The 11,669-nt window shown below is 35.0% G+C and overlaps 2 protein-coding genes across 6 annotated transcripts; both read left to right on the top strand.

The window, feature by feature from the left end:
* Positions 1 to 3,391, top strand: LOC110712793 (methyltransferase-like protein 7A). 5 transcript variants are annotated; one of them, XM_021891264.1, is made up of 6 exons: positions 1 to 567; positions 1,252 to 1,352; positions 1,484 to 1,699; positions 1,890 to 1,986; positions 2,590 to 2,681; positions 2,784 to 2,872. In XM_021891264.1, exons 1-5 carry the CDS (start codon positions 276 to 278, stop codon positions 2,664 to 2,666), a joined length of 783 nt encoding a protein of 260 aa, XP_021746956.1. In that variant the 5' UTR covers positions 1 to 275; the 3' UTR covers positions 2,667 to 2,681; positions 2,784 to 2,872. The 5 variants fall into 5 exon arrangements, with proteins under 5 accessions (XP_021746956.1, XP_021746948.1, XP_021746942.1 ...); XM_021891256.1 differs by having other exon boundaries at positions 101 to 567; positions 1,291 to 1,352; positions 2,590 to 2,652; positions 2,784 to 3,391; XM_021891250.1 differs by having other exon boundaries at positions 103 to 567; positions 2,590 to 2,652; positions 2,784 to 3,391.
* Positions 3,392 to 5,669: 2,278 nt separating this feature from the next.
* Positions 5,670 to 11,386, top strand: LOC110712784. Its single transcript, XM_021891242.1, has 4 exons — positions 5,670 to 6,035; positions 8,756 to 9,511; positions 10,067 to 10,107; positions 10,191 to 11,386. Exons 2-4 carry the CDS (start codon positions 9,193 to 9,195, stop codon positions 11,067 to 11,069), a joined length of 1,239 nt encoding a protein of 412 aa, XP_021746934.1. The 5' UTR covers positions 5,670 to 6,035; positions 8,756 to 9,192; the 3' UTR covers positions 11,070 to 11,386.
* Positions 11,387 to 11,669: the final 283 nt, after the last annotated feature.

Below are 11,669 nucleotides of genomic sequence, written 5' to 3'. Positions count from 1 at the left end.
TTTTAACCGACAAAATAATGGTTAACATCATATTTCTTTTTTTTAAAAAAAAAAATTAGAAAATAATATCATACTAAGAAAAAGGGTAAATATCATATCCAATAAAGCAATGGTTAAAATTAAATGAGTGTTAATTTTTTTGGGGGAATAAAAAATCTAGAGTTTTTGCTATAAAATAAAGTAGAAATTACTGGTTTACCCCTGTATATCTGCTTAAATCAATACCAGGATAGTTGATCGTCACTTTAGCAACACCAAGCAACAAAATTCAAGAAATGATCCACTCCATTTTAGTACCCACCTCAAATTTACCCATCCCTTTTCAATTTTCCACAAAAAATACAAAGTCACAGTTCAAATCATCCAGTAATTGTACTAAAATTAATAAAGATTGCAATTTAATTCATACAAGAACAGGGCAAAATCCCCAAAAACCCATATTTTTGCAGTCATTAGGATTGTGCAAATGTGGAAGAAGACATTTTATGGAGACAATTGCAAGCACCGTTCTTCATACTTCACTTCCCTCTCTAGCTTTTGAGTTAGAGCCCAACTCATCATCCCATGGTATATTTCATTTCTCTCTTCCATTCTTCTTTATGAATGTACTCTATTAGTCGGGTTTGACTATTGCGTTACTAATTCAAATTACACTATTAGCGTGACTATTAATATTGGACAGAAGGAGTATAATTATAACATTTGTGTATAATTTTAGAGTTTGTGTAAGAGGGAGTATGGAAGGTGTTCAAATTACACTTTGACAAGCTTGTCTTGATTTTAGGTAAAAGTTAGTATTTTTTGTGGAGTAAATTTTTTTGATTAATTTTTATGGTGAAGAACTGAAGAGGAATGCATTTTGCATATAATTAGATATATATTAGGATCTTTGATCATGAGCCACAATAGTGAAGAGTAGTACTGGGATGAGTGACCTCCTAGGAAGTCCTCATTTCATTTAGTCGACTTCACTTATGGGATTAAGGCATTCGAGCCGAAGAAGATCACGAGCAACTTGTATAAAAATAAAATAAAAATAAAAAAATTAAAAACCACAAAATAGGTAGGGTTGAATACTCTCATTAGTCGCATACATCAGTACATAGCCAGCTTCAGCACAGGAAAGGGCCGTCACAAAGCTATGGTGCTAGTTGCTGTGAGGTTGTAATGGTCATAACTATGTCAGTTAACAGAAATGAACAAGATCATCCAGTATTCCAGTCATTATATTTAATTCTGATCATCTTAAAGCACAGGACATGCTAAACAAAATCCACCCTCCTAGGTCAGATTGGTATGAGGAATTCTATGCATCAGTTATGAACTATGGCATGAAAGAATATGAAGCTGAGGTCAGTTATTATCTGATACAGCTCCTTCCATGTTTGTTGCTATTATTCTCGCCGATTGATGTATCAGGTTGCCTAATTACTGTCACTTGCTTCTTGCATTTGCATTTGCATATGCTTTGTTAATTGGTAAGGTCGCAGGTTACAAGTCTCAGCTCTTTGATAAGTTGAACGGACAAACCAAAGAAGTTTTGGAGATAGGTGTTGGGACAGGAACTAATTTTAAATACTATGCCAGTGATGCACGTATGGTTTTTGGGATTGATCCAAACAGAAAGATGGAGAAGTATACCAGGAGAGCAGCCGATGCTGCAGGTCTTTCTCCAGAAAAATTTAAATTCGTGCAAGCGGTGAGTTTCTTTACTTGTCAGAGCTTCTTTCAAATGCATTTGTTCAGCGACAAAATTCTATTGTTTACAGAGATATTCTCACAAGCCTATTTTCCACTCTTAGGACACTAAAATATAAGTTGAGATCCTGCATGAATGATTTAGTTCTGCTCATTGTTTGTGCTATATACCACGATTACTGTTTGTGCAGGTAGGGGAGGCTTTACCACTGGATGATGCTTCTGTTGACACTGTCATTGGAACACTTGTATTGTGTTCTGTCAAAGATGTCCCTAGGACTCTTCAAGGTAGCCGTCTTTTATCTTCTGTTTGTCTCTGCATTTGTGTATGTAATGAGAAGAATGATTTAGTTATAAAAAATGGACCCTATGGAACTGAAAGCATATGGATTAAGTATTGATTATCAATGAACAAATTGCCAAACGCATTCTATAATTGAGTTCCTAGATGGTTGATTTCTAAGTTTCCATGATAATTGAGACATTCGACATACCCAAAGAAAATTCATGTCTTTTGCATCACTTGAAACTGTCTAACAGCGATTTATTTTATAAAACATAATGGCCAACAAGTTATATAAGCATAAAAATCTTGGCAAAAAGAAATTCCAGTATACGACAACACAATTGATGTAGAAGGGATGATAAGAATTCAATGGTATATTGAGGATTGCATGCTTAAAGTCCTGTAAGGAGGATGCCTTAGTGACTACAGAAGTAATAATGAGATAAAAACTAGGAGCAATTGAAGTTCCAAACCACAGAACTAGTTGGGTTTTCATTGTGATTCCCTGATCTGATTCAGTTGTATCAACACAACTATTGTCATTTCCTGATTTGGAAAGACACCAAGAACCGGTCACCTAATTTTGTCTTTCACATTTCCTGCAGAGATAAAGAGGGTGCTTAAACCAGGGGGCCTATACTTGTTTGTGGAGCATGTGGCTGCAAAGGGTACGATGTACTGAACCAAATATTTCCTGGTCTGTTCAGTCAGCTAAGACTTGATACAGCATGTTTGTGTTTGATTCATCAGAAGCTCACATACGCATTTCTTTTTCTTTTTCAAATTTTATCATAAATAGATGGAACGTCACTGAGGCTTCTGCAGAAAATTTTCAACCCGCTGCAGCAGTTGCTAGCTGATGGATGTCATCTGACAAGAGAAACGGAGAAGCACATTTCCGAAGCAGGCTTTTCTAGTGTCAATACCAGCACGAGTTTCATCTCTAGTGCGTTGTTTATAAACCCTCATCTCTATGGAATTGCTCACAAATGACTCGGTGAAGTGCCTCTCAAGGCATATTGTCGAAGTTTTAGGTGTGATAACCAGGTGGCCAAGCCAAGGCCCAGGAGCAAAGATTATTTTGGCTGGATTTCTTAATCAATCTTATTTGGTGCAGAGTTCCCAGTTTTGGAAATTAAGTCCAAACCTAGTCCGAGATGATGATGAATGTGCTAATTTTGTGGCTTAGTTTCATTTTGTCGGTCGAAAAGTATATGATGTTTAGCACATATTGTCATTAAAGACAACGATAGAGAATGTTGCTAGAATAATTCCTAGTTGGTATCAATATGTGCAATTGAATGTAGTAACATTTCTTGAAATTAATAATGGCGTCGATGAAGGGGAAATGTCTCGAATTTTGATATACCTTCAACTAAACAACATGATGACACTGAAGTTTTGAGACGAAGTTTGTTGCATAATAATTGTGAAGGGAAGCAACATTAGGAATACGGACTATATCAATTGTAAATAAGTGAAATGCTAAGTTTTTTCATAGAGATATTAACCTAACAAATTACTCTTTTAATTGTAACAACCTTTTTTTTACTTAATTCAAAGACTATCAAAATAAAACTTTAATGAAATCAATCCACACATAAGTATGTCTTGTATGTGTTGTATGTTTGAATTTATAATACTAACATACAGAGTATAAAATCATATATAAATGGTCATATCGTGTGGTCGGAGTTACTTATTTAGGAGTTACTTGGTCGGTAAAGGGTTACTTGGTTAGGGGTTATTTAGTTAGGGGCTATTTGGTCAAGGGTTACTCGGTTAGTCAGGGGTTACTCGGTTAGTCGGGGGTTACTCGGTCGGGATTTACTCAATCGATCAGGGCTTACCGATTTAGTGTTTTGGTATGTGTCAGCAGGCCACACGGTGTGGCTAGTCACATAGAAAACATGTTGTTTTCTTCTCCGTTGAATAGAAATTTTGGCGGAGAAAATTTTCTTGGAAAATGAGCTTCCTTGTTTTCTCCATTTTCCTTTTTTTATTCTTTTCTTTTCTTTTCTTTTCTTTTTTTTTGATTAAAAGTGGAAAACAATTTTTCAATAGGTGAGAATAGGAGTGTTAATCGAGCCAGTCGATCACGAGTAGAGGGTTGCTCGACTCGTGTTTGTTAAGTTTCGAATCGAGCCGAGCCGAGTAAATCACGAGCTACTCATTTAAAGGTTTAAGTCTCTTGAGTATTAAACATTTGTTGAATATATATACTTTTATTTATATAAATTTTTCCTACTAAGGTGTAATATTTTAAATTTATTAAGTGTCAAGGTAATTTTTTGTTTTTAAAGATAGAAGAACAGAAAAATATTGAATATCTTGTATACTTATTGAGTTTCGAGCTGATTCGAGTGAGCACGAGCAAACTTGAGTCGAGTTTTGACTGAGTTAATTCGAGTTGCTCGGGAGCTGCAGAGCTCAATAGCAACCCTAGGTGGGAAGTTGCTTTTAATAGAACAAAAATCAGTTTCCTTTTATAAAAAAAAAATATATGTCATATTTTCCTCCACTTCTCTATTTTCCCACCTCTGTGGCTCTGTCCTTCCTCTTGTACTTCCATTTTTCTTTTTTCTTTATTAGACTACTAGTATTAGTCCGGTGTAATGCACGATTTTTACAAAATCTTATTACGAATAACAATATTTAGTTATTACTTCAATAATTAATTTTAAAAATAAATTACATTACTGAACATAATAAAATAACTTCATTATATAACAATAAAATCATGGTCAGTACCTGCGCGTGCAATACACTTAAGTCCCACACTTTGATAGGCACATGGGTAATTTAATTTATTGTTTGTTTTATTTTTAGTGAACGGCGGAGAATTTAATTTTTGTTTTATTATTAGCACTATTCTTATAATTATAGTCAATGGGTATTTTTTATCTAATGTTCCTATAATATTAAACACAAATATACATAGTTATGTATAAATATATAATTTGATAATTTATTTAGGATATATATTGCATATTTGTAATTATATTTACAAAATGAGGTGCAATGTTAATAAAAGTATAGATTTTACAACTTCATTTATTTTACTTTTCATCGAAAAGTGTTGATGGGTTTATTCTTGAAAATAAGATACAAAGTACAACATAAGCATATAATTATACAAAAAAGAAAAATTTGAAGTCTTATAGAAAATTGCTATTTTAATACGGAGTACCCAATAAAAAATGGTATGAAAGATATTATTCTAAAAAAATAGAAAGAAAGATATGAAAATATGTATTGGTAGAACATATATGGAAGAAATTTGATTTGAAATATAGAAGTTACTGTTTGGCAAAAAAAAAAAACATTTAGGCGGGAAAATTTTTAATTAGAAGATGACATGTGTCATCCCAAACTCCGCCCTTAGTATAAAGGTTATAGATTAGTTTATATAAAATAGAGTCTTATTAATTTTTTTTAATATGTATTTTATTAATATGTAATTTCCATCCATGTTTCATTACGAATTAAAGATGCTTAATTATAAAAATAAAAATAAAAATAAAATGAAAGACATACACAAAACAATAAAGTGTGTCCAAAGGGTTCCTCAAAACAAAAAAAATGGTTTATCTATAAGGATTAAGGACTAAAACTTACACCATAATTTTTTTTCGTCCGATTTTTTTTTTTTTTTGACGAGTTCATCCGATTTAAAAAAAGTAATACTTCAAAATAAGGTTTTAAAACAAGAGGAACTAAAACATAGCCGAAATACGAATTAAAAAAATAAAATAAAAATAAAAAAGACAAAGCAAAAGGCTGAAAAAGCTAATCACACGATAAAAGTATAAGACAATGGAGAGAGAAAAAAGAGAGCAACTTCTCCATTTCTCATCAAGTACTATAGTACAACACTACTATTTATGTCTCTCTAAAAATCAATTTGGTACTTTTTCCCTCTTTCCGACAAATTAGGGTTTATGTTTTGCGAAGAATGTGCTAAACCAAATTATTTGGATTTTATTCTTCTTATCATTTCTTCAATTCCTTCCATCATTCTCTCTCTTTAGTCAACTGTGTTTTTTCCCAGGTAATTCCTACTCCTTTTTTCTCCATTTTAAGAAATTATTTACTGATGATTAACTCAAAATTATTATTTTTCCCAATTTATTTCAGTTGATTTTTTATTTTTTATTTTGATGATAAAAATATGATGTTTCTTTTGTTAGCTTTAGTGGGTGTTGCTTTTTTTTTTGAAAAAAAATATGCATGAGCTGTTGTAATCTTGTGAAAAAGTTGGAATAGTTGTGGTTAGCTTTTGATTAGATTATAGAGTATATTTTTGAAGTTTAAATGAGAAAGTGGAGTTGAAAGTATGATGAAATTTCTTGTTTGTTGGTTTTTGTGTTGTTAGATTCTTTTTTATTGAACTGTTACTAGAACTAGAAGGAAAATTTGAGGTTTAGTTGATTAGTTCATGGAGTATGTATTTTCTGGGTTTCATGAACACATGATTAATGCCATCGTTCCATGTTTAAAATTGATGAAATGCTGACCTATATGAGACAAAGAGAGAAATTTTGACCGAATTCGGATTTTTAATTTTGTAGAGCTGCAGTCAAATTCAGAATGAAGTATGTGAGAGTGAAAGCTTTTGCGAAATTTTTTTTGACTCCTTCCCTTGTGGGGAGACGAGTGCAAGTTTCTTTATGGACAGTTTAGAATAGAAACAATGGCATTGCTTGATGGTAGGAGTGAACTTTCATGTCAGAGATTGATAATTTGAGATTAGTTTGCTATTGTTGACTTTGTAGTACTTCCGATTTTCTACAAGCAAATTGCGGCAAGAACTATGTTGTTTAGACTTGTTGGCATCTGTGTGTGGAACTGAGGGTTGGTCAGGGAAGATTCTAATTTGTGAGACTTCAGTAGCTTTTTGATCCTAAGTAAAGTGTGTAGAGCACAGAGATCCACTTAGGTTTTGGAACATGTGGAATGAATCTATTAAGACATTAGAAAAAGAAGGGGAAGTCATTGACTTGTTTTTTGTATTAAATTAACACTGATTAGGAATATTCCTTAAAGTACAATTCCGCTGCATTTTAGGGAGATGGCATCGCAAAATGATGGTTGATGCCAAAACCTCAAATATGAAGGTGAAGGTTGGGGCCGTCTGAAGTGCTTCACATGTCTGTTTGCATGGCCTCTATTCAACCTTTACAAGAATAAGTAAATAAGCAAATTGAGATTTGACACATACTAAAATGTTATTTAGCTTGTTCTAGCTATCACACAATGTACAATTTAATATTCATTTTTTAAGAAAATCAAATGAAGCAAAACCTATATTAAGCTGACAATGCCCTTGGACAATTTGGAATGAAGTATTTGATTTTGGATATAATATGTATGTAAATACGTAATGCATCCAACATTCTGTTACAATCAAGTGAGCAGAAATGGAAAACAAATATAAGAAGAAAGAGGAGGAGAAAAGTAGAAAACTAGGGCTCTCATTGGTTTATCTTAATATTTTATGATCAGAGGCGTGAGTCAGTTTTGGTTGCAATAGTCTATGTGATGCTTTAAATGGTAACAGATAAAAGGCATTTCAGGAAAGATTTGGGTGGTAATGAAGATTATAACCTATGAGGGAGGACTAGTGGCCGATTTGTTTAGACATGGGCATACAGGGGATTGAATTTGGCAAGCAATTAGTTAAGGCTAGAATTACTTTGGAAGCACACAAAGTGTAGAGCACCTTCTGCTACATGGTGCTGCTACTACCTACTACATTCCCAGTAGTGGCACTAAAGTGTGGAAAAGTGGTGGTAGTCATCAAGCAACAGACACTGCTGCATGTGCCTATTAGATTATTTTGCTTGCATGTTAAGTCCCTGTGCAGCTCTCTTAGACTGCTTTGCTTCATTGTTTAGCTTTGACATGCATTGAGTTTGCAAGTACCTGCTTGGTAGCCATGAACCTTGGTTTTGGGTACTACTAGATGTGCATGAACATACATGTATCTTTTCAAGGCCTGTCATAGCCTTCCCCTTAACATGCTAGTGGAACTTTACTAGCAAGAATTGCTATTCAGACATTGGAGTTGCCTTAATTGGGCTGTGGGTTAGATGTGGTTGGTGCTTGGCATGTTGTGCATTGTCCATGACCACAATATGGTGAATAGTCGAAATGTATCATTTGCCTGCCATTGGGCATATCTTCGGGATGTTGCTAGGACATAAAGGGTTTCATAGGCTAGTAGCTAGTCGTTGGCAAAGGCTAGCCAAGGTTAAACCTAGCTATTTTCATTTCTTGTTATGAACTCCATTGTATGATCCACAGGGCTCAATTTTTACAGTTACAATTATCTGTGTATGTTTTGAATAGCTAGAACCATTACAGAACAAAGGACTAATTTGTTAATGCACTGGGAAGTATTTTCTGACCTTGGACCATATAGCTTCTCACATCAGTTTGGTGACCTTTGAGCATTAATATTTATGTGTTGTCATTGGGCATATCAAGACAAGGGGATTATTCTAGGTGTCTTCTAGCTCCTGGGTAACCTTAGAATTTGATCTAGGATTTAGTGATTTTAGATTGACCACTATACATAATTGCCTAATTGGCCTTTTGAGGATCTAGGGTATTCATGTTGAAGTAATTGACCTGTTCCAACTCTTTTTGTCCGAGCCTCACAGCCACCCTCACTAGTAGATTTCAAATTGATTATCTTAATTCAGTGTATGAATAACTTTTTTGCCTGTTGATTGTGGCTGAGGTCTCTTTGTTTTGTGTACTACCCAGGACTGATACCAAGGCATCAAGTTGGTACCATGCTATAACATTTTGAAGAAGATGGCAAAAATGGAACTATGTCTTTAATATTCCTTGGTGTAGATATCCATGCATATATTTTTATTTTCTATCATAAAGTTGTACCAACAAACTAGCATCTCTCTTTATAAAAATTCTTAAAATATATGTTCTCTTTGGAGAATACCTTAGAAATGTTTCAATATAGATCAGTGATAAAATGTATGTCTTGTGTACATTAATCTTCTTGTATGTTGTGACCGTGTAATGATTGTAGTATTTTCAAGGCTAGTATTTGGTAGTTTGTTACAGTTTTAAGGCAAGGGAGAATATTATTGTGGGTCTCACAAAACATAGCTAAGACGGGGTCTCTCTGTTGTGTGGCCGCTAGGCCACATGGGTCAAATGCTGCAAGCCGGGAGTGGCCTATGGGGCCTCATGAACCATATTGGCGAACTAATACAAGCTTCTCACCACCACCGTCTAGATGGGACTATGGCTTCCAGCCTGAAGGAATACAGTATGGTTCTAGTGACAGCATTCAGTTGTTTGGATCTACATCGTCAAACAGTAAAGAAAGCAGGAGCTGGATAAGAGGTGGTTATCATCCAACTCACCATTACTCTGCATCTGAGGGTGGTGCCCTGTACTTTAGCAGTCCGTCTGATGCTTCATTTATTCAGCCATGGACACCCCCACCAGTGCGAGGAGTCAGTATTGATGAATTTGAAACTTCTGCCAGGAGAGGTGTGTATTGCTTTCCTCTGGGGAACCATATTTGCTTTCCGTCCCTTTTTTTTTTCCTTTAGCAATGGATATTTTATTTCCTGTGATCTTCATCTTTTCTGCCAATAAGGGTCATATCTAAAACAACCTTTATCTTTGCAACTGTTTTAGTGCTTTTAGGTGAAAGCAAGGAGCTAACTAAGTAAGGCAAATAATTCACATGCTTGCAGTCTATCAAGTGTTCATTTTGATGTTACTAAGAGCAATGTTTTGTGTCAATTTTGTTGGTGTGCATCTGCACAATCCTAACATGTGTTGATGTGAAATCCCAAAATCTAATACTTATTAATCGCCGATAGAGTTGGATGCCTAACAGGTTATACATTAGTTTTCTTCTCTAAGTGCTAATGGCATGAAGTGTTATGTTATGCTTTGTTTGCCTTTTTTTTTCCTTCCTGGAGAACTGTATCATCTTGTAGCCTTTGCATTGATTTGATGTTTTCTGAGTTGCTTTAAATTGTTCACCTGCATTTATTTTCAATTTTGCTCCTTTGATGTATATAATTAATGCTGCAGGTACAATATCTGGGCCCTTAAGCTTCACCCCTACAATGGAGGTACTATATAAGTTGGTGTTTGCTTCATATCTCAAATATTCTTTAACTATGGTTTTATTAGTTAACCTATTCTCTCTTTGAAGGGTACTTCCGTGGTTCGAGATGGTGGGGGATTCACTTCACCTCGTTCAGATGGTAGTGAGTTCGAGCACATAGGAAAGCATAGCCTTTCAACTCCGCGGAACTTCCCCAGTCATCGTGCTTTCATTTCCAAACCTGTACATCCTCTATCCTTCCCAGTTCATTCATTTACAAGAGAAGTGTCTGCGAGCCCTGCTGCTGGACTTCCTGCATATGATGCTACCACTCCCCAGAGCGATTCTCATCGGTTGAGCAGTGGCAGCAGCAGTATTGATTTGACTGATGTTTCTGAGCGACTTGAATCTGAGTTTCTTGCTCGAACCTCTAATGCAAATGAGGGCTTTAAATGTGGATTATGTGATAGATTACTTTCTCAGAGATCACCTTGGAGCTCTAGACGGATTGTTAAAAGTGAAGATATGCCTGTTGCCGGGGTTCTTTCTTGCCGACATGTTTTCCACGCAGAATGCTTGGATCAGACAACTCCAAAGTCCCATAAAAATGACCCTCCTTGTCCTATTTGTTCCAAACTCGAAAGAGAATATTCCCCCGAGCAGCATACTTTGCCAAGGCTGCGCAATAATTTCCCCAGACTAAGAACTTTCAGTGAAGAGGGATCATCAAGAACTTGGGGCTGTGTTCAAGCAAGTGATTGTGTTGAGGGAGCCCTGCATACTCCTCAGAAAAGCAGTATGTTTGTCCTGAGCCGACAGAAAATAAAAAACAGTTTCTCTCACAAGGGTAACACTGGCAAAGATTTTCCTAGCAAGCTGAAGAAAACAAGCTCTCACCCGCTGCATCTTTTTGGTGGAAGATTTTCTGATTATGGTGCAGGTGGGTGCTCAAAGACTGCAGCTGGTCCTAGCATTAAGAAAGGATGAAGCATCCTATAAGTTAAAAATGTCCTAAATATCCTGTAGCGATTGTTTTTTATAGCTTGGTGACTGCTATGATAATTTTGAATGGTAGGAGAAAGGAAGCGCGGGTCATTACCGATGTCTGGTTTTGTTATAACATTATAAATCATAGGTGTAAATCTGTAGTTTCTTTTAACTGAACTTTTCATCATCTTTTGGTTTTACATTTTGCTATTACATTATTTGCTGATGGTTGTCTAACATCCATAGTGCAGTTAGATTCTTATATGATGGTCTCAAGTTTCTTGTTTATATATTGAAGATGTGTATAAATTCTGGTATGATTGAGTGTTTTCATTATTACTGGCTTGAAAATTCCGATGTATGGTTTTGTTATAACTGTGGTTTTGTTATATCTGAGGTGATTGTTTAAGTTATAGTACGAACTTATTTGCTGGTTACGACTCTATATATAGTTTATAATAACACAAATTTGAAAGGACTTTTCTCATTCGAGTCATTCCAATTTGATTTTTCAATTAATTAGGGGCGAAGATCATTAGATAGTTGATCATTTTGTTTTAGAGTATTTATCCTATTTCATCTAATTCCATCACTTTTTTC

The sequence above is a fragment of the Chenopodium quinoa genome, unplaced genomic scaffold, assembly GCF_001683475.1.
Source record: "Chenopodium quinoa cultivar QQ74 unplaced genomic scaffold, ASM168347v1, whole genome shotgun sequence".
Classification (NCBI taxonomy): domain Eukaryota; kingdom Viridiplantae; phylum Streptophyta; class Magnoliopsida; order Caryophyllales; family Amaranthaceae; genus Chenopodium; species Chenopodium quinoa.
The sequence above is the reverse complement of the archived record's forward strand: the minus strand, read 5'-3'. Positions and strand labels throughout refer to the sequence as shown.